Raw genomic sequence first — 23,129 nt, forward strand, 5'->3', positions numbered from 1 at the left:
ATAACATTAAAGTTTGTAAACTTAATCCACTCTTCAGTACCATGCATACCAATATGTAAGCCCCAAATTTCTAAAAAATCAAACAGACATCATTTATTCTTCTTTTAGTAGAAAATTCAGTTGTTAGGGATCCGTCTAGCTTTCATAAGTATTATTATTATATATTATTCATATCTAAATAATAAATGTGGTCTCTTAGTTTAGCCTATAAGATTGTTGGTCCACAGTTGTGAATCAATTTCCTTCTAACACCTTGAATTCTGTTCCATTAGTTAATAATGATAACGGGAACAGTTTTAGAGTTAATACATATATAAATGCATCTTACTCATGACCAAGTTTTGAAAATTAGCCTAACATTTTTTTTTTCCCTAACTATTTTGAAACCAGATTCCAGAGCAGTTTGGGCCAATCCGGACAGTAGCTGAAGGAAAAGGTGACGTTGTATTAATAGGCACTACTAGAAACTTTGTTTTACAAGGCCCGCTGACGGGAGACTTTTATCCAATTACCCAGGTACGTCTTACCCAAAATGGGCCGGTCAGCTATTTTTCCAATTGAAATTATAATAGTGTCCTTCAAAGGTATTTAAGGTGCAATAGGTAATTATATGGTTGCATAGAGCTCTTTGCCTTCTTGATTTCATCTGCTACTACTGTCAATTTAGAAGGAAAGAAATGGATAAAATAATAACAAAGTTGGCAGATAATTGAAACACAAGAGAAGGGAGTAACTTTGATGTTATGAAGATTAGAAAAGTCACGTAGGGTTAGCGCACTAAAATCATGGCATTATTATTTATATTTTCCTTTGTTGATCTTCTTTGCTCAATAGGGTCACACTGATGAGCTCTGGGGTCTAGCCATTCACTCTTCTAAGGCTCAGTTCTTGACATGTGGACATGACAAACACGTCACTCTCTGGGATGCGTCTAGTCACTGCCCCATCTGGAACAAAATAATAGAGGTAGGCACCAAGATGAAGCCAGGGTTTGTTTTTTGCTTCTTATAATTAAATATATTTGAAGGGCAGTGCTTTGAGTTAACCAATTTCCCCACTCCTCAAGAAACTTCCCCACTCCTCAAGAAACTTCCCCACTCCTCAGAAGCATCCAGTGGTTGCCCAACCACTTCCGCATCCAACAGAAACTCCTCACCATTGGTTTTAAAGCAGTCAATCACCTTGCCCCCTCCTACCTTACCTTGCTACTCTCCTACTACTACCCAGCCCACACACTTTGTTCCTCTAATGCCAAACCTTTTGCTGTACCTTAATTTCATGTATCTTGTTGGTGACCTCTCGCCCAAGTCCTACTTCTGGACTGAAATGCCCTCCCTCTTCATATCTAACAGACCATTACTCTCCCCATCCTCAAAGTCTTATTGAAGGCACATCTCCTCCAAGAGGTCTTCCCTGACTAAGCTCTCTTTTCCTTTAGTTCCACTCCCTTCTACATCACCCTGACTTGCTCCTTTTTTTCATCCCCCCTCCCAGCCCCACAGCACTTATGTGCATATCTGTAATTTATTTATATTAATTTCCGTCTCCCCCTTTAGACTGTAAGCTTGTTGTGGTCATGGAATATGTCTGTTATATTGTACTCTCCCAGGCGCTTAGCACAGTGCTCTGCACACAGTAAGTGTTCAATAAATACAACTGAATGGCTGACTGAATTGAAAAGTAGTGTGTTCTAGTGAATAGCGCATGGGCCTGGAAGTCAGAGGACCTGGGTTCTATTTCCAGCCCCTCCACTTGTCTGCTGAGAGATTTTATGCAAGTCACTTCATTTTTCTGTGCCTCAGTAACCTCATCTATAAAGTGGGGGTTAAGACTGTGAGCCCCTTGTGGGACAGGGACTTTGTCCAACCTGATTAGCAGGTAATTTAATAATAATCAAATTATTTTATGACAATTACATAACTTGAATGGCTGTTAATTTCAAGTTAGAGGATATACTTCCTTCAGAACTCTAGGAGCTTCATTTGGTAGCAAATTGTCGTAATTACATAATCATTAAAGGATTTGATTTGCTTGGTATTGCCACAAAAGTAATCAAAAATGTAGTCCAATTTTTAGCTAGTTTCTATTTAGGAGATTTAGACATGGGACTCAAAATAAGCTGAAATATGGATTTGTATCCTATTCCTTAATATCTACAACTGAGCCAGGACAATGGTTCCTTCCACTGGACAGGATCTACCAGTCTTAGCATGAGTATCAATTTTTATAACCTTAAGGAATTTGGGGAGAAGACCTGCAGCTGAAAGACAACAGTTCTAGTCTCAGCTCTGCCAGTTTAGCCTTCCCCCACCTTGTATATGAAGATAACTCTCCTGCCTGCCAGCCTGCCTCCCCTTCTCCTTCCCTCCCTCCCTTCTTCTTTCCCTCCCTCCCTTCCTTCCTGCCTTCCTTTCTCCCTCCCTCCCTTCCTCTATCCTTCTCTCCCTCCCTCCCTTCCTGCCTTCCTCCCACCCTCCTTCCCTTCCTTCCTCCTTTCTTCCCTTCCTTGCTTTTTTCCCTTCCTTTCTCCCTTCCTCCCTTCCTCTATCCTTCCCTCCCTCCCTCCCTTCCTGCTTTCCTCCCACCCTCCTTCCCTTCCTTCCTCCTTTCTTCCCTTCCTTGCTTTTTTCCCTTCTTCCCTCCCTCCCTCCCTCCTCTCCCTTTCTCTCCCCCTCTCCCTCCCTTCCTTACTTACTTCCTAGAAAGTGAGTATTAATAATGATAATAATATTTAAGTACTTACTGTGGCCTAAGCACTGAACTCAGCTTTAGGGAAGAGAAGATAAATGAAGTCAGATACGGTTCCTGTCCAATATAGGGCTCACAGTCCTATGGGAATAAGAATGGTATTTAACTCCCATTTTATGGATAAGGAAACTGAGGCACAGAGAAGTTTAGCGACTTGCCCAAAGTCACCAAGTAGTGAAGTGGTAGAGCCAGGATTAGAACCCAGATCCCCTAACTCCCAGACCCATTCTCTTTCCACTAGGCCAAGCTGCATCTCAATAATGATGATAATAATAATAATAATAATGATTGCCTTATATTTTTTGCCTTTCATCCAAGAAGCCCCAGGGTCTTCATATATATTAATACCTTCATATTTCCAGCATCTCTGAGGCAGGAAGGAGTATTTTACTGATGGGAATATGAGGCTCTAAAAAATGAAGACATTCTCCCTAGACAATAGTAATACAGACATACATATGTTACTACCCACCCACACTCTGTATAACCCAGAAATATGTCATACACTAATTGCTGACATACTCTAAGATCTATAAATGCTAGATGGTAAGTTAGTAATGGCAAAGAAGCTTGTCTGCCACTTCTGTTGTATTCATTCATCCATTCATTCAAACGTATTTATTGAGCGTTTACTGTGTGTAGAGAACTGTTCTAAGCTCTTGGGAGGGTACAGTACAACAGTAAACAGACACATTGCCCACAATGAGAGGCGGTCTGACATTAATATAAATAAATTGCAGATACGTGCATAAGTGCTGTGGGTTTGGGAGCGGGGATGGTCTTCACATAGTAAGCGCTCAGTAAATACCATTGATTGATTGATTAAACCCTCACGCAAAGAAAGTTACAGCCAATCAGTGCCTGCCAATCAATTCTAGTCTCACCCCTTCCCCTTTTGTTTTTCCACTCTCTCCTCTTCCCAGAAGTTCTCCCACCCTTCAGGCCCCAAACTCAGCTCCTCCCTCCTATGTCCCCTTGGCCCTCCCAGAATCAAAGCCACCAGCCATTTCTAGCACCTCTGTCACTATTTACACTCATCTTCCACAAATATGAATAAATGCCAATTCAACTGTACATTCAATTATTTTGATTAAATGAAAATATTTTTATGTGTGCCTCTCACCTTAGAGTATAAAGCCCTAGTGGGCAGGGAGAATGTGTCACTTATTTGTGTTGCACTTTCCGAACTGCCTAGAACGTGGAACTCAGCGGGTATTCAATAAATACTAGGGATTGGCAGATCACATGGTGCCCTTGTGTGGGTGAGTTGGGGATGGAGGTAGTAGCTTTAAACCCCAACACAGAAAGAGCAGCTCTGACTTTTGGTGTCTGAGGCCTTTCTCCCACTCCCATCACCTTCTGCTTAGAACAGTGGCACATAGTAAGCGCTTAACAAATACCATAATTATTATTAATAATACTGCTGCCACCCAAGCAGTAGCACAGGTGGACAGAGGACAGTGACAGAAGCCAAGGGATCATCTTTACCTTGACTGTTGATTGTCTACTGTGTGCAGAGCACCTAGGAAGCATCCAGAGTAAAAGATGGTGGTAATGATTTTTGAGACAGTAGTTTGGACCACCTCTCTGGCGTGTGCCAGACTAAATGGTCTAGCATGCCACTCTCTGGTAGACATGTTGGGGGTTGCTGACACCCGGCTTATATCAAGAAATCATCATCGATCTTTCAACAGGTGCTTTGTGGACTAAGAGGGTTTAATCCAAATTTTTCCCCAAATATTCCAACCTTCCCCATAATTTATTGCTAAACAAACACTGTTTATACAGTTGAGTTCTCAGGTAATGAGTGGACATGATTATTTGACAAGTTCAGCCTTCGAAAACCAGCCTTGGGGATGTATACTGCATACATTGTACAGATTTCTGTAAAAAAAAAAAATTGTCATCCAGCTTGCTGTCTCATCTGATTGTTTTTCATATGAAGGGAAGTGACAAGTGAAGATCAGTCAGTCATATTTATTGAGCACTTACTGAGTGCAGAGTCCTGTACTAAGCACTTGGGAGAGTAAAAAAAATAAATAAATAAATGTTGGTATTTGCCAAGTGCTTACTACGTGCAGAGCACTGTTCTAAGTGCTGGGGTAGATATAGGGGAATGAATAATGTTGGTATTTGTTAAGCATTTACTATTTACAGAGCACTGTTCTAAGCGCTGGAGTGGATACGGGGTAATCAGGTTGTCCCCCATAGGGCTCACAGTTAATCCCCATTTTACAGATGAGGTAACTGAGGCACAGAGAAGTTAAGTGACTTGCCCACAGTCACACAGCTGACAAGTGGCCGAGGCGGGATTCGAACCCCTAACCTCTGACTCCCAAGCCCATGCTCTTTCCACTGAGCCACGTACAGTACAACAGAGTTGGTACACAGGTTACCTACCAACGAAGAGCTTACAGTCTAGAGGGGGAGACCATCATTAATATAAAGAATTACGGACATGTACATAAGTACTGTGGGGCTGAGGGAGGGGTGAAGAAGAACAGTGCTTGGCACATAGTAAGTGCTTAACAAATGACATTATTATTATTATTAAAGAGTAAAAATACAAGTGCAAGGGTTGTGCAGAAGGGAGTAGGAGAAGACGATATGGCCTAGTCGGGGAGGGCCTTTTGGGAGGAGTGATCGTCTGTCACATATGAAGAGGGAGTGCATTCCAGACCAGAGTCAGGATATGGGTTAGGGGTCAGCGGCGAGATAGATGAGATGGAGGTAGAGTGAGTAGGTTGGCATTTAAGGAGTGAAGTGTGTGGGCTGGGTTGTAGTGAGGCAAGGTAGGAGGGGACAGTGTGATTGAATGCTTTAGAGACTATGGTAAGAAGTTTCTGTTCGATTCAGAGGTGGATGGGCAACTACTGGAGGTTCTTGAGGAGTGGGGAAACATGGACTGAATGGATTTGTAGAAAAATGTTCTGGGCAGCAGAGTGAAATCTGGACTGAAGTGGGGAGAGAGAGTAGGCAGGGAGGTGAGCAAGGGGGGCTGATTAGACTGTAAGCCCATCAAAGGGCAGGGACTGTCTCTATCTGTTACCGATTTGTACATTCCAATAGTACAGTGCTCTGCACATAGTAAGCGCTCAATAAATACTATTGATTGAATGAATGAATGAATGCAGGATTCAAGGTGCAATAAGATAAATGCTTGGATTAATGTGGTAGCAGTTTGGATGGAGAGGAAAGGGCAGATTTTAGCGGTGTTGCAAAGGTTGACCTGATAGGATTTGGTGACAGATTGAATACTTGGTATTCAGTGAGAGAGAGGAATCAAAGATAACACGATGATTATGGGCTCATCAGATAGGGAAGATAATAATGTAATAATGTTGGTATTTCTAAGTACTATGTGCAAAGCTGTTCTAAGCACTGGGGGGATACAAGGTGAGCAGGTTGTCTCACATGGGGCTCACAGTCTTCATCCCCATTTTACAGATGAGGTAACTGAGGCCCAGAGAAATGAAGTGACTTGCCCAAAGTCACACAACTGACCAGCGAGGGAGCCGGAATTAGAACCCATGACCTCTGACTCCCAAGCCCATGCTCTTTCCACTGAGCCACGCTGCTTCTCTAAGATAGTGGTGCCATCTACAGTGATGGGAAAGTCATGGGGAGGACAGGGTTTGGGTGGGAATGTGAGATGTTCTGTTTTGGACATGTTAAGTTTGAGGTGTAGGGAGGACATCCAAGTAGAGTTGTCCTGAAGCCAGGAAGAAATACGAGAATGCAGAGAAGAAAAGAAATCAGGGCTGGAGATGCAGATATATGAATCATCTGCAAAACGCGATGGTAGTTAAAACCATGGGAGTGAATGAGTTCTCCAAGGGAGTGGGTGTATAGATGGGGACCCAGAACTAAGCCTTGAGGGACTCCCTCAGTTAGGGGGTAGGAGGCAGAGGTGGAGCCCATGAAAGAGACTGAGGATTAGCAGCCAGAGAGGAGGAGAACCAAGAGAGTACAGTGTCTGTGAAGTAAGCCAAAGTTGGATAATATTTCCAGGAGGAGGGGGTGGTCAACACTGTGAAAGGCAGCTGAGAGGTCGAGGAGGATTTGGATGGAGTAGAGACTGTTGGATTTGGAAAGAAAAAGATTATTGGTGACCTTTGAGAGGGCAGCCTTGGTGTTGTGAAGGAGGCAAAAGCCAGATTGAAGGGAGTTGAGAAGAGGAAGTGGAGGCAGCGGATGTAGACAACTTGCTCAAAGAATTTGGAGAGAAACGGTAGGAGGGAGATGGGGCGATAACATAGGGAACTATGGATCAAGGGCAGGTCAAGAAACAGAGGCAAATTGTTAGGGTCCTATTGAAAAAATGGTATTAATGTAAGCAAGGAAGAATCACTTTATTTTTTAAATAAAGGAGTAGTAGTTTATGTGGAAAAGTGTTTGCCTGAACAAAAAAGCCTGGTTTTTATTTTTCATATTATTAGGTGTGACTTTCAATTCACACTTGCTCTCTAATCTTATAGGATCCAGCCCAGGCTTCCGGTTTTCATCCATCAGGTTCAGTTGTTGCTGTTGGAACCCTCACTGGAAGGTAAGAGAAATAGGCAAATCTGTTGGCTATTTTTTATATTTCAGAAGCTCACTGCAAGTAAGATCGATATTTTGATTTCTGCCACCAGTATGGCCAGTTTTGCCCTTTAAGGCATTTGCCCAGCTTCTTTTGAACAAGACAGGCATCTAAAAGCCACATGAAGCCTGCAGTAGTATGTTTTATGCCTTGTTAACTTCCTGTCATTTTCATTGCTCTCTGAATATTCCTTCAGAGAAATGTACCATTCAGTGTTTCCATGAAATTTGACCCCTGAAAAATACATCAAACTGAATGAAATGAAACAGAATAAGCATATTGTAAATAACATTTAAGTAGAGCCAAATACTTTACCAGACTTGGATTAGCAAACCAATTTACTCCAGATTTTAGATTTGATTTTTATTTTGTGATCTTTCTTTTCTGTTCTTTCTAGGCATAAATTTTTGCATTTTGTAGGACCTGAAATATAATGAAATTCAAATTGGAAAATAAAATTTAGGGATAACATAACTTTTGCAACTGAGCAGTTTGGGTAGCAGCCAGTAAAGGATTCCCTCAATTAGTCGTAGTTGTAGTAATCAATCATTGGGATTTATTGAGCACTTAGTATGTGCAGAGCACTGTACTAAACACTTGAGAAAGTACGCAGTAGAGTTAGATGCCATCCCTGCCCACAAGAAACTTACAATCTACAGGGGGAATCAGACATCAAAATAAACTGGTGAAATAGAAGAGTAAAAAGGATACATACATAATTGCTGTGGGGCTGCGGTGTGTATCAAAATGCTTAAGAGCTACACAACCAAGTGCCTCCATCCCTGCCCACAAGAAACTTACAATCTACGGGGGAATCAGACATCAAAATAAACTGGTGAAATAGAAGAGTAAAAGGATACATACATAATTGCTGTGGGGCTGCGGTGTGTATCAAAATGCTTAAGAGCTACACAACCAAGTGCCTCAGTGACACAGAATAGTAATTGTGGTAGTAATATTAGCAGCATTTATTAAGCATCCACCGAAAGTAATGCTTTGTACTTGGGAAATTCAAAACAAACAAATGACACATTTTGTCCCACAAGGAGTTTATAATCTAGTGTGGGTCACAGATGCAATAGGACCCACAATAGTATCTACAAATAGAGTATTCAAAAGAGATCGTTAATGTGCAGTTGAATAAACATAAAAACCTAAGTGCTGGAAATGGCTGGTGGGCTTATCTGACTTGGGATACTTGGAATTAATTAGGGAAGACATGCTGGAGGAGGTGGGCTTGCAAGATGACTTTGAAAAAGGGAGGACTGTGGTGTGTGGGGATTTGGGAGGGAAGGGAGTTCCAAACGAGAGAATAACTTGAGGGTGGGGCAGAGAACGACCATTAGGAAGTGATTATGAACAGTAGTTTCATTGAATGGCGTTTAAAGCTCTTTCCCTTTTAAGGCAAACACATGGAGAGCTGTTATTGTGTCTCAATGATAAATGATTAAATAAACCTTCTGTAAATTGCATTTCTTGCCTAGTGGCTTATTGCACTCTTTCCTGTGTTTACAACAGGTGGTTTGTGTTTGACACAGAAACAAAAGATCTGGTCACTGTCCACACAGATGGAAATGAGCAGCTGTCTGTAATGCGTTACTCACCAGGTCAGAACACAATTCAGTCACTGTAAAAACAAAAATGATTCAATTTTGTGTATGATTCCCTTTCTTCAAGTACTTGAAATCTCTCAGCGTCCAATTTAAATTGTGCCCGCAGATGTTTATATTCATTGTCTGCCACCCACATTTACTGTGACCATGCAGTCTGGGATCGTCGTCATTACTTTCCAAGGCTCTGAGTGGAGTTCGAGAGAATGGACAAGACCTATTCCTGGTCCTTGAGAAACTTGCAGTCCCCATGGTTGAAGTTTTATAAATTGTCACATTTATTGAACACTTACTCTGTGCAAAGCACTGTATTAAGCACTTGGGAGAGTATGATATAACAATAAACAGACATATTCCCTGCCCACAGCGAATTTATAGTCTGGAGGGGGAGACAGACATTAACACAAATAAATAAATGAATTACAGGTATATACAGCCATGTAAATAAAATACCTAACCGATTGCAAGGGAAAAGACATTTGAGTCTTAAGAGTCACATCGCAATGGTTAGAGTGGCTGGAGCCAGGTGAGGTTGTTTGGAAAGGAGGGGTGCCGAGTTGTTATATTGTTATAGTGTACTCTCCCGAGTGCTTAGTACAGTGCTCTGTTCACAGTACATGCTTAATAAATATGATTGATTGATAAAGGAGAGGGATATACAGTTGGCTTCACTAAGTAGATTGCTTGTTCGGAGAAGCAATGGCCCATGGATAAAAAAGCAGAGACAATCTTTGGAAAACTTGGGACTCCATAAATGGGAGTTTTCATTGGATTTAAAAGGGGATTAGTAGTCAAGTGGTCACTGTACATCTCTGGGTATGATCAAAACTTTACAAGGTGTCCTCCTTATCTCCAGCATCTTGTTAATGTATTGTCAGAGCAATCCTATTTACAGGTCAAGACTTTCTTCTGACATCCCATAGCACTGAGCTCTAGCCAAAGATAAGAGTGTTGTGAGAAGAACAGGCCCAGTTTCCCCAGAAGCATGCAATCTAAAAACTCAGTATAAACCAGCCTTTTGAAAGAACTCTGCGTATGGCAGGTAACTCATCTGTCGTTTTCCAAGCGAGACTATCATCACCGTGCTAATTAACGAGGAGCCAGAAGGGGGCATTACATGATCACACAGAGGACTCCATCCTCCTGGGAAACCCAAATCTGTTGGGGGAAAGTTGTTTACTGATCAGATTGGAAGGTAACCTGTGGCTGAAAGTCACTGATAGTAAAAATGAAGCTCTTTGCTAATTAAACTATCATCAGGGATTTATACAATCACCCTAGGGAGCAACTGATATTGTAAACCCTCTTCAGTAGGGATGAGTGATTATTTATCAGTAGAGTTTTCTGGATGGTAAGGTCCCAGACCACAGAGATTTGATTCTCTGTGCTAGCTCAATAAACTTTTATGTTCACACTGCAAACACTAGATAGTCCTAAACTTTCTTTTGGTATCCCCACCATTAGAATTAATGCCCTTCCTCTCTACCAGACATTCATTCCTCTATTCCAAAGAGTTGTCATTACAGAGATGAGTTGGTTCCCTCTGGAGAGCAGTCAGGCTTTAAGGACCATCAGCTCTCCAGTTTCTCTCCCAGTTCCTCAAATTTACTGCTTCCATGAACCTGGCTGACTGCCGGACTAGTTGTTAACAGTCCTTTCAACTGTCAGTATCTCTGATTTAGGTGCACTCCGCTGCATTTCAGGGACTCTTTTTTAGAAACACTGGTAAAAATGGTTGCTTCCTAAATTTCATTATTAGTACTTTCTCTGGCAGTTGAATGCAAAGCACTAGACTAAGCCTGGAGAAAGAATCAATCAATCAGTCAGTGGTATTTATTGTTTACTTTGTGCAAAGAAGTATACTAAGTGCTCGGGAGAGTACACTACAGTAGAGTTGGTAGATTCATTCCCTGCCCACAATATTGATGCGGATATGATCTGCACTTATTTGACCCTTGAAGGGAAGGGCAGACTGTTTTTTACACACACACACACACTCTCTCTCTCTCTCTCTCACTCTCTCTCTCTCTCTCACTCACATTCTCTCTCACTCACTCACACTGGATGTGGGCAGCTTATACAATAGACATGAATCTAAAGGTATTATTGAAGATCATCCAGAAGTTGATGCAGGTAAAAGTTGTGGATTATTTAATATCAAATTTAACTGAGTAATTGTGTTTCAATTATCCTTTAAAATGATCCAAATACATTGCTTTAATGCAGTATGATTTTTTCAAATGAAACAAAAGACAAGGGTGATTGCTGGTTGTGTGCTTGGCACACTGCCATGCACCCTGTGGGTTCCCATTAAATGCTAATTGAGGATGATAACAGGGCAATCATTTAGCATCTTTATTAGGGAGTCTTTAATAGGATGCTCTTGATTTGGCAATTGGCCATCCATAGGCCCGAGAGCAGCCCTGGAAACCCCTGCGATTGTCCTCAACCACCTCCTGAGTCTAAAACTCCAGGGAGGGCTAAATATGTCATTTCCCAGCCAACATTGGGAGAGAGTTCTGCATGTGCTCCATAGCCACGTTTTTGAATCTGCATCAGATCCTAGAGTTGACTAGAGGAGGCAGGAACAAAGGATAATAATAATAATTGTGGTATTTGTTAAGCACTTACTATAGGCCAAGCTCTGTATCATGCCCTGGGGTAGATATAGGATAATTAGGTGCCACATGGGGCTCACAGAGTAAGTAGAAAGGAGGGGACAGGTTTTGAATCCCGATTTTGCAGAAGAGGGAGTGGAGGCACAGAGAAGTTAAGTGACTTGTCCAGAGTCACACAGCAGGTAAGTGTTGGAGTTAGGAGTAAAACCCAGGGCCTCTTACTTCCTGGCCCATGCTGTTTCTGGTAGGAAATGCAGCTTCCACATTCCCTGAAGGATGAGCTCCTGCCCCCTCCACAGCCACAAAGATAGAAATTTTCCTAGGGGAAGGGACTGGAGACACACTCTCCACCATGAGGTGAGGTGAGTTCCCCTGTGTCTACCCCAGCGCTTAGAACAGTGCTCTGCACATAGTAAGCGCTTAACAAATACCATCATTATTATTATTGAACCCCCACATCATCTCCCACTCAGAGTACAATCAATCAGTGGAATTTATTGAGTGCTTACTGTGTGCAGAGCACTGTACTAAGTTCTTGGGAGAGTACAATACTACAGAGAAGCAGTGTAGCCTAGTGGATAAAGTACAGGCCTGGATGTCAGAAGGACCCTCTTGCCAAATCCAATGTCCTCTACTCCATCTTAATCCTCCTCGACCTCTCAGCTGCCTTTGACGCTGTGGACCACCCCCTTCTGAAAATATTATCCACCTTGGCTTCACTAACTCTTTCTCTCCTGGTTCTCTTATCATCTCTCTGGCTGTTCCTTCTCAGTCTCCTTCATGGGCTCCTCCTCTGCCTCCCACCCCCTAACTCTGGGGGTGTCTTCAAGGTTCAGTTCTGGATCCCCTTCTATTTTCCATCTACAACCACTCCTTTGGAAAACTCATTCGCTCCCATGGATTCAACTACCATCTCTGTGCAGTTGATGCCCAAATCTACATCTCCAGCCCTTATCTCTCTCCCTCTCTGAAGTCTCGCATTTCCTCATGTCTTCAAGACATCTCTAATAGGATGCCCTCCAGTCACCTCAAGCTTAATGTGTCCAAAACAGAACTCCTATCTTTCCACCCAAACCCTGTCCTCCCGTGACTTTCCCATCACTTTAGACGGCACATCCATCCTTCCCGTCTCACAAACCCGTAACCTTGGTGTTATCCTTGACTTCACTCTCTCATTCAACCTACATATTCAATCCATCACTAAATCCTTTAGGTCCCATCTTAACAACATCGCTAAAATCCGCTATTTTCCTCTCCATCCAAACTTACTACCACATTAAAACATCACTCATCCTCTCCATCCTGGATTACTGCAGCAACCTTCCAGCCTCCCACCTCTCCCCACTCTAGTGCATACTTCACTCTGCTTCCTGGATAATTTTTCTACAAAAAAGTTCAGGTCATGTCAGCCCCCTCCTCAAAAAACTACAGTGGTTGCTCAGCCACCTCTGCATCAAACAAAAACTCCTCACCATTGGCTTTAAAGCACTCCATCACCTAGCCCCCTCCTACCTCACCTTGGTACTCTCCTACTACAACCCAGCCTGCACACTTTGCTCCTCTAATGCTAACCTTCTACTCTATCTCGACCTCACCTATCTCACCACCAACCCCTTGCCCGTGTCTTGCCTCTGGCCTGGAACACCCTCCCTCCTTTAATCTGACAGACAGTTACTCTCCCTCCACTTCAAGGCTATTGAAGGTACATCTCCAAAAGGCCTTCCCTGACTAAGGCCCCCTTTTTCTCTTCTTCCAGTCCCTTGGATGTCAACCTGACCTGCTCCCTTTGTTATTCCTCCCTCCCAGCCGCACAGCGCTTAGATACATGTCTGTAATTTAATTATATTAATGATGTCTCCCCCACAAATACAGACTTTGAGCTCATAGTGGTCAGGGATTGTGTCTGTTTATTGTTATATTGTACTCTCCCAAGAACTTAGTAGTACTCTGCACACAGCACTCAATATATACAGTTAAATGAATGACTGACTTAAGTTCTAATCCTGACTTCACCACTTGTCTGCTGCGTGACCTTGAACAAGTCAGTTCACTTCTCTGTGCCTCAGTTACCTCATCTGGAAAATGGGGATTAAGACTGTGAGCCCCATGTGGAACAGGGACTGTGTCCAACCTCATTAACCTATATCTCCCCCAGCATGTAGTGCAGTGCCTGGCACATAGTAAGTTCTTAGGAATTTCCATAAAAAAAATAGTTGGTAGCTTCCAAGGCCACCAAAGCCGGCTGCACTTCTCTCTCCTAGGTGAAACAACTGGAGCAGTAGTTATAACTAGAAGTGGAGCAGTCCTAGAGTAATAATATTCCTGGTTTCCCAATCGCCATGATCATTTCAGACTCGGCTACAAGGCCTTAAAAAGTAGGTCCACAATCTCCAGCGGGATCAAGGATTTAGACCTCTGCCCCTGTTAGAAAGAGTAGAGCACCAGGGTTGCAGCGTCCTGTGTGTTACTTGGCTCTAACTAGCAGACAGGTGGCTATGATCTGCACCAGCTGCAGTCTTCTTGACCCTCTGGGCCAGTGCATGGTTTGTGGTCATTTAAGGTGATGTGACAAATGAGCAGCACATCAGGGCTCAGAATGAGCATGAGTGTTTGGAAGGAGACTATTAGCCCCCACTTTTAGAACAGTGACTGTTTTTCTGGTAGTTGGAATATTAAATCACACACCCTTTACTTTTCATCTGTTAAGTTTAAACGTATCTCTAGGCAAATCAAAATTTGTGAATGAGTTCCAAACAGAGATTCAGAAAACTCACAGTGAGGGGGTTATGTTCTTGCCTAACCACATTATGGAAAGCCACATACATCTTGACCCACACTGTGTGCATCTCTTCAAGCAGTTTTTCCATTTACATCACATCCTATCCAGATAGCTGTGAATCGTCAGAAGAGCATTCCCAAATTCCCTGACAATGTTCTATCCAAAATGCCAAGTGAAAACATATTGAGGAAGGACCAAATGTACAAATTTATCACAGGCTATGCAGAGTTAACCCAATTTGGGTTATGTTAGTGGTTTTTTTTTCTGCAAAGTGAGTATTTCACAGGCTATCATTTCAGGGTGAATTTAGCCTCTCTTTTGGCCTGGTTAGATGGACCTAGGTAAAATGTAACTTGGCTTCTGTCAAATTTATGCATTGTAGCTACCATTTTGAACCTTCCAGAAATGCATGTTTTGCAGACAAAAAATTCACAGTTGTTTAACTGGGAGTAAGATGGGTTGGCTTGATGGACTTGGGAGTATGCCACCTTTTGGAGACCTCTATGCCAATTCTATTTTGGTCACAAGGGAAGAGGAACAATTTTTTTTTAATCTCTAGAGGATCCTTTTTCTTTAGCCCCAAATTAGGACATTTTACTAGTCTCTCTATTATCATCATCATTATTATTATCATTTCCGTGTCTTCTGTAGAAACTTAGATTTGAGAAAATATAGCATTGTAAACCCAAATTCAAAAACCCAGAAAATTATTCAGCTATAGCCATTACTATCAGAACTCACTATACAGAGATTATGTTTTCAGACTCGTTTTATAGTTAAAAATGTTAACATTAAATTCTCCATACTAAAATGTAAACATTTCTATAACTCCTTGTAGCTAGTCATGTAGTTCATGGATTCTGACCATTCAACATCCAGCTGTTGCATCTTTTAGTGCCAAATTTCCCATCCAGCACCATACTCCTGAGCAATTGACCATCAAGCACATCAATTAGGGGCTCATGTGTACATGACAGCGTCTTGAACTCTGTTCCCAGCAAAGCCAACAGGCCTGGTCCCTGCACTCCATATCACCCGGGTGACGTTCAGTAAATTGCCTTAGTACTCAGAATAGGACCCTGGTGCCATAAAAGTATTAAAATGAGTGAGAAGTTGGCATCCAGTGAGAGCTTTAATCACATCATTTCCCACAATATTCATTGGGCACCCTGCTCTGGGCAAGCATTTATACTACAAAATACTGAGGAAAATTGAGGAAGGAAGATGAAAACAATGTCCCTGCCCTCAAGTAATCTATGGTCTAAATGGGGAATCGGGCAGACATCAGGGATCACAGACGTGTCATTTGTAATGCCGGTACATGGTTAACAGGAATGCATTAATAAATGTGGTATTTGTTTAACTCTTACTATGTGCCAAGCGCTGAACTAAACCTGGGGTAGGTACAAGCTAGTCCAATTGTACACAGTCTCTGACCCATTCAGGCTCAGAATCTAAAAAAGAGGGAGAACAGAGATCTCATCCCCATTTTCCAGATGAAACGGAAGCACACAGAAGATAAGTGACTTCCCCGAGGTCACAAGATAGGCAAGAGGCAGAGCTGGGATTAGAATACACTCATAAACTTTTGGCTGAGTCCCGAGATGACTGACTCAGTAAAGCTGCTATTGAAAGAGGTGAATCAGGAATATATCGAGGAGTGACATTTTAAAAAGTTTGTGTAGGGGGGAAGAATACAGTTTTATGCTACGGGTGAGGGTATGGCATGAGCAACAACACAATAGTTGGGTTGGGTCATTTTCTTCACTTTCCTCCACCTTCCTCAAGATATAGAGAGAAGCAGCATGGCTTAGTGGATAGAGCATGGGTCTGGGAATCAGAAGGAACTGGGTTCTAATCCCAGCTCTGCTGCTTGTCTGTTGTGTGGTCTTGGACAAGACACTTCATTTCTCTGTGGCTCAGTTACCTCATCTGTAACATGGGGATTAAGACTATGAGCCCCATGGGGGACATGGACTGTGTCCAACCTGATTACTTTGTATCTACCCCAGCATTTGAAGCAGTGGTTAACAAATGCCATTAAATGTATACAAATACCATTAAATATATATTCATATACATGTATAGATATTTAATATACACATCAGAGGAAGAATATGGTAGAACTTTAATCATAATTAAAACCAAATTTAAAATTTGATTATAATTTCTCTCCTGTGCTTTGAACCTGGTTTAAAATATGATGGTATCCAAAAAATTCAGGACCAAGTTTCTTTCAGATAATTGAGATGAGGACATCATAATTTAAACCAAGTTAAAAATTTGAATACGATTTCTCTCCTCTGCTTTGAACCTGTTTGTAAATATGATAGTATCCAAAGGATTTAGAACCAAGTGTCTATCAGGTAACTGAGTTGAAATGGGTCACCTGCATCCCCTTTCTAACTAAAGATGAGTGTTCAGGGAGGTTCCTGAATCAGAATCATAAAGTGGTCCCAGGAGTCCCTTTTACCCCAGCAGCTCTTGGCTCAGAGCCAGGGAACAGGATTTTTAGGCTGTCACATAAAGTCAAAGCCATTGGCATGGGAGAGAGCCCTTGAGTTCATTGTCAGGCCCAGCAAAATAATTCCAAAATTCACCCAAGAATCTGAATGTTTCCATATTAGGAAAAAAAATTACAGTAGTTTAGGATTTTGTTTAAAACCACTATGGAAAATTGAGTGATTAGCCTTGGTACTTTGCAAGCCAATTTAGGCTTACGTTTGGAAGGTAATTATCCTCTTCTTTTTTTTTGGATAGATGGGAATTTTTTGGCGATTGGTTCACATGACAACTGTATCTATATCTATGGTGTAAATGACAACGGAAGGAAATACAGTAGAATTGGCAAGTGCTCAGTAAGTTCCCATCTTTGTTTTAAACACAGAATCATGACTTTTTAAATGTGCTTTCATATGTTTCAGTGACAGATTTCTTCACCAAAGAAAATAATCACATGTGCTTCTCTTTTTTTAGGGTCACTCCAGCTTTATTACTCACTTGGACTGGTCTGTTAATTCACAGTACCTCGTGTCTAATTCAGGGGACTACGAAATTCTTTATTGTGAGTATAAACAAATGAATGTTTTGGGGACCATACCTTGTAGTGAAGCAGCATGGCCTAGTGGCAAGAGCACAGGCTTGGGAGTCAGAGGTTGTGGGTCCTAATTCCAAATCTGCCACTTGTGTGCTGTGTGACCTTGGGCAAGTCACCTAACTTCTCTGTGCCTCAATTAACTCATCTGTAAACTAGGGATTGAGACTGTGAATCCCATGTGGGACAGGGACTGTGTCCAACCTCATGACCTTGTATCTACCATAGCACTTAGAACAATGGTTGGCACATAGTAAGTGGTTAACAAATACCATAATTATTAGAGGCTCATCCCATACATAATCAGGGATCCACAGTAGTTTGTCTGCACTTCTAGAATGTTTAGAAGTTTGGTCAAACATAGAGGGCCCATAGAATCAATCAATCAGTGGTATTGATTGAGCGCTTACTGTGTGTAGAGCTTGGGAATCTACACTACAATAGAGTCGGTACACACGTTCCCTGCCTGCAACAGGCTTAAGGTCTAAAAAGAAGTGACAGACAGTAATATAAATGAATAATTTATGGGTATGTACATAAGTGCTGTGTGATGGAGAGTGCAGTGCATACAAGATGCCTAAAAGGCTTGGATCCAGGGACTAAGATAATGTAGAATGGAGAGGGAGGCGGGGAAAAGAGGGCTTAATCAGAACACACTCATTCATTCATTCAATAGTATTTATTGAGCGCTTACTATATGCAGATCACTGTACTAAGTGCTTGGAATGTACAATCTGGCAACAGATAGAGACAATCCCTGCCCACTGTCAGGCTTACAGTCTAATCGGGGGAGACAGACAAAAACAAGACAATTTAATCATGATAAATAGAATCAAGGGGTTGTACACCTCATTAACAAAAATAAATAGGGTAATAAAAATATATACAAATGAGCAAAATGCTGAGGGGAGGGGAAGGGAGAGGGGGAGGAGCAAAGGGAAATGGGGGAAAGGGGACTTAGCTGAGGGGAGGGGAGGCGAGGGCAGAGAGGCAGCAGAGGGAGCAGAGGGAAAAGGGGAAGCTCAGTTTGGGAAGTCCTCTTGGAGGAGGTGAGCTCTCAGTAGGGCTTTGAAGAGGGGAAGAGAGTTTGGCGGAGGTGAGGAGGGAGGGCATTCCAGGACAGCACGAGGACGTAGGCCAGGGGTCAGTGGCAGGATAGGCATGAACGGGGGACTTTGAGGAGGTGAGCGGCAGAGGAGTGGAGTGTGCAAGGTGTACAGAAGAAAGAGAGAAGGGAGGAGAGGTAGGAGGGAGCAAGATGATGGAGAGCCTTGAAGCTCAGAGTGAGAAGTTTTTGTTTAGTGCGGAGGTTGATAGGCAACCACAGGAGGATTTTAAGGAGGGGAATGACATGCCCAGAGCATTTCTGCAGGAAGATGATCCGGGCAGCGGAATGAAGAATAGACTGGAGCGGGGAGATACAGGAGGAAGGGAGATCAGAGAGAAGGCTGACACAATAATCCAGTTGGGATATTATGAGAGCTTGTACCAGTAAGATAGGCATTTGGATGGAGAGGAAAGGGTGGATCTTGGCGATATTGTAAAGGCGAGACCGGCAGGCATTGGTGACAGATTGGATGTGTGGGAGTGAGTCAAGGATGACATCAAGGTTGCGGGCTTGAGAGACAGGAAGGATGGTTCTACCATCCACAGTGATAGAGAAGTCAGGAAGAGGACAGGGCTTGGGAGGGAAGATGAGGAGCTCAGTTTTGGACATGTTGAGTTTTAGGTGGCGGGCAGACATCCAGGTGGAGACGTCCTGGAGGCAGGAGGAGATACGAGCCTGAAGGGAGGGGGAGAGGACAGAGCGGAGATGTAGATCTGTGTGTCATCTGCATAGAGATGATAGTTGAAGCCGTGAGAGCGAATGAGTTCACCGAGGGAGTGAGTGTAGATGGAGAACAGAAGAGGACTGAGAACTGACCCTTGAGGAACCCCAACAGTTAGAGGATGGGAGGGGGAGGAGGAGCCCGCGAAGGAGACAGAGAATGAACGGCCAGAGAGATAAGAGGAGAACCAGGAGAGGATGGAGTCCATGAAGCCAAGGTGAGATAAGGTGTGGAGGAGAAGGGGATGGTTGACAGTTTCAAAGGCAGCTGAGAGGTCGAGGAGGATTAGGTTAGAGTAGGAGCCATTGGATTTGGCAAGAAGGAGGTCATGGATGACCTTTGAGGGGAGGGGATGGAAGCCAGATTGGAGGGGGTCCAGGAGAGAGTTGGAGTTAAGGAATTCTAGGTAGCGAGTGTAGATGACTCGTTCTAGGAGTTTGGAAAGGACGGGTAGGAAGGAGATAGGGCAATAACTGGAAGGGGAAGTGGGGTCAAGAGAGGGTTTTTTTAGGATGGGGGAGACATGGGCATGTTTGAAGGCAGAGGGGAAGAAGCCAATGGAGAGTGAGCGGTTAAAGAGAGAAGTTAAGGAGGGGAGGAGGGAAGAGGTGATGGTTTTTATAAGGTGAGCGGGAATAGGGTCCAAAGCACAGGTGGAAGGGGTGGCACTTGTGAGGAGGGAGGAGATTTCCTCTGAGGATACTGCAGGGAAGGATGGGAAAGTAGGGGAGAGGATCGTGGGGGTAGGGGGAGGCAGAAGGGAGAGGGGTGACTTTGGGGAGCTCAGACCTGATTGTGTTAATTTTTGTGATGAAGTTGGTGGCCAGATCGTTGGGGGTGAGGGAACACAGAACACATAGAACCCTTCTAGAATATGAAGTAGATCTGGAGAGGAAAAGTCAAGATGGAAGATAAATCTGATCCAAGCATTTGAAGGGTTCTTAGCTTAGTGGCCTCATCTGTCTTCTCAAAAGCCCTCTGGGAACAGGCATTATTCTGGCTTTTCCGATGAAGAAATTGAGGCACAGAGAAGTTAAGCAACTTTGCCAAGGTCCCAGGCAAATGCGTGGTTGAGGGGGGACTAGAAAGTTGGTGTTCAGACCATCAGGAAGCAAGGTAGCACTAAAGTGTTAAAGGCAAATTTGATATTGGGATGCATAAATAGCAGAGATTGGAGGAACCATGAAGTTATCTTCCCTTTTATAGTCAGCTGTGATCCGACCCTTCCTAGAGACTGTGCCAAGCTCTGTTAAAGCTCAAGTGGTGTCTTTGTAGAAATAAGTGAGTGAGCTTTCATGGGAAAACCACAAAGATAATTAAAGGGTTGGAAAATGAGACATTTAAGGAAAACCTAAAGAAATTTAGAGCATTCAGGGGCGACTAAATGATGTTCTGCTATTTTAAGGTTTTTATATAGTGTTTCTCCCAATTCTTCAAAGGACAATAAAAATAAAAGAGAAAAGTTAGCCTGCAGTATGAGGGATTTTTGTTAGATGTAAGAGAAGAATGGCTTGTTTACTTGTTTTGATGTCTGTCTTCCCCCTTCTAGACTGTAAGCCTGTTATGGGCAGGGATTGTCTCTCTTCATTGCTGAATTGTACTTTCCAAGCACTTAGTACAGTGCTCTGCACACAGAAAGCGCTCAGTAAATACGATTGAATGAATGAATGTGTGCACAGAATGATACTAAACGCTTGGGCAACTACACTGTAGCAGAGTTGGTATGCATGTTCCCTGCCCACAAGGAGCTTACAGCTTAGAAAGGGAGACAGACATCAATATAAACAAGTAAATATGTCTGAAATGGTTTGGATGTGGTCTTGCTTGAGGCCAGGAGGATGAAATTCCAGTGCTGAGATTAAAGGGTTCGGTGATTGTGACAGCATGGAATGAGCAGCTTTGGAATTTTCTTTCTAAAGATAATCTCTGGTGGGATCTGTGTGGGGCATATCTAACCTCTTCTGTGTAGAGTCCACTGTGAATCAATTGACAGCTTGTATTCATGGAATTTTAGAAAGATTTTGCCCTATGGAGCCATGTACCACTTGTCCACCATAGAGCCCATCTCAAAAACTTTTCCTTCCACCCAACCACTGGATTCACGACATTTTGGGCTCTTCTAGCTCACCATATGTCCTCCAGTATGTCTCCTCCTCCATGGTTGGCCTAGGGTCCTTAGGAGGCTACTACAGAGGTAAGAGGAGCAGATCAAACAACCTGGTGGACTCCCAGGCAGCAACTGTCACTCAAGTGAACTTCTAGGTCAATCAGAAGAGCCCCTAGAAAGACATGCCCAAACAGAAGGAAAGCTCAAGCTGTGTCATTTAAAGCACTTACCAGACCTTTTAGGCTGAATGGCACCAATGAATTCTAGTACCTTATCCCCCACCATTAGCTGCTTAATAAGCCAAATTGGATTTGGTTTGGGCCATTAAAATAAATGGGGAATTTCTGTTAGTAATGGGCTCAACCTGATCCTGGGTTTGCCCAACACAGATCCATCCTGAGTGTTTTAATGAGGTGGTGCTTTTACTTGGTTCCGTTTTCCCCGTGAGAGGTCACAGTTTGCTTGTTTCCTTTTCTTAGGGGTTCCCTCTGCTTGTAAGCAAGTTGTAAGTGTGGAGACAACTAGAGATATTGAGTGGGTGACCTACACGTGTACTTTGGGATTTCACGTTTTTGGTAAGTTAATTTTATTGAATTCAAAAGTAAGTGAGATCTAATTTGGGGACGTTTGCCTCTAAGGCCAGCTTGTCGATTTAATCGTTTGGGATTTTGACTTTAGATTTTTCAGTTACATTTCAGTTACATTTCTGATGAAATGGGTTTAAATGTTCAAAGCTAGAAGCTATTTTCTTTTAAGGCATCAGGTTCATTTATTTAAAATGCTGTATTCAGGGGCTGAGATCGCCAGTGAGTAAACTGCAACTTTTTGGGAAAATTTTTTAGGTAGAAAGAGTAGAGCAATAGTTAAAAGACTTTCCTTGACATGTAAAACATGTAGTCTGCATGTCAGTAAGTAATTATCCCTTATTTTTAAAATAATAAAATTTAAATATTTATTATGGTATTAATTGAACACATTGTGCACATAGCACAAGCATTTGAGATAGATGGCCTAGTGGAAAAAGCATGGTCCTGGAAGTCAGAGGACCTGGGTTCTAATTCCAGTTCTGCCAATTGCTTGCTGAGTGACCTTGGTCAAGTCATGTCACCTTTCTATGCCTCAGTTTCCTCAACAATAAAATGGAGTTAAATACCTGTTCTCCCTACTACTTAGACTGTTAGCCCCATGTGGGACAGGGACTATGTCCCGCTTGATTAGCTTGTACCTACCCCAGTGCTTAGAACAGTGCTTAGTAAGCACTTAACAATTACAGTAATAATAATAATAATGGCACTTACAGTCTACAGGGGGACAGATATAAAAATGAATTACAGTTAAGGGAAATAGTATCATGTAAGGGGACATACATAAGTGCTGTTGGGCCCGGGTGGGGGTATCAAAGTGCTTAGTCGGTTCACAGCCAAGTGCAGAGTCAATGCATTTGAGGTAGGGGGGAATAAGGTTCTCTACTTCTTCTTCCTGCTTCAGTTCCATGTCCAGGGAATTAACCAGATTTGTCCCATTTCAGGAGTTTGGCCCGAAGGCTCTGATGGAACTGATCTTAATGCTGTCTGCAGAGCCCACGAAAAAAGACTTCTGGCCACTGGAGATGATTTTGGCAAAGTGCATCTTTTCTCTTATCCCTGTTCACAGTTTAGGGTAAGGGGTTTTGTTTATTCTTCTGTCAGGATGCCCTCATCCTCGAAAGACTTGCTCAGTACTGTCAGGAGAAGAAAAATAATTGCAGAAATCAGAGCCAGAG

At 42.7% G+C, this 23,129-nt stretch overlaps 1 protein-coding gene across 3 annotated transcripts in view; it reads left to right on the top strand.

Annotated features, from left to right (window-relative positions):
• EML1 (EMAP like 1) overlaps positions 1–23,129 on the top strand; it is a 204,870-nt gene that overhangs the window by 180,155 nt on the left and 1,586 nt on the right. For all 3 annotated transcript variants that reach the window (XM_039911997.1, XM_029067993.2, XM_029067999.2), the window contains 8 exons: positions 391–516; positions 835–966; positions 7,227–7,294; positions 8,849–8,937; positions 17,098–17,195; positions 17,314–17,401; positions 21,847–21,942; positions 22,896–23,026. In XM_039911997.1, the coding sequence (XP_039767931.1) occupies positions 391–516; positions 835–966; positions 7,227–7,294; positions 8,849–8,937; positions 17,098–17,195; positions 17,314–17,401; positions 21,847–21,942; positions 22,896–23,026 (828 nt within the window). The remainder of the gene's footprint in view (positions 1–390; positions 517–834; positions 967–7,226; positions 7,295–8,848; positions 8,938–17,097; positions 17,196–17,313; positions 17,402–21,846; positions 21,943–22,895; positions 23,027–23,129) is intronic.

The sequence above is a fragment of the Ornithorhynchus anatinus genome, chromosome 1 (assembly GCF_004115215.2).
Source record: "Ornithorhynchus anatinus isolate Pmale09 chromosome 1, mOrnAna1.pri.v4, whole genome shotgun sequence".
Classification (NCBI taxonomy): Eukaryota; Metazoa; Chordata; class Mammalia; order Monotremata; family Ornithorhynchidae; genus Ornithorhynchus; species Ornithorhynchus anatinus.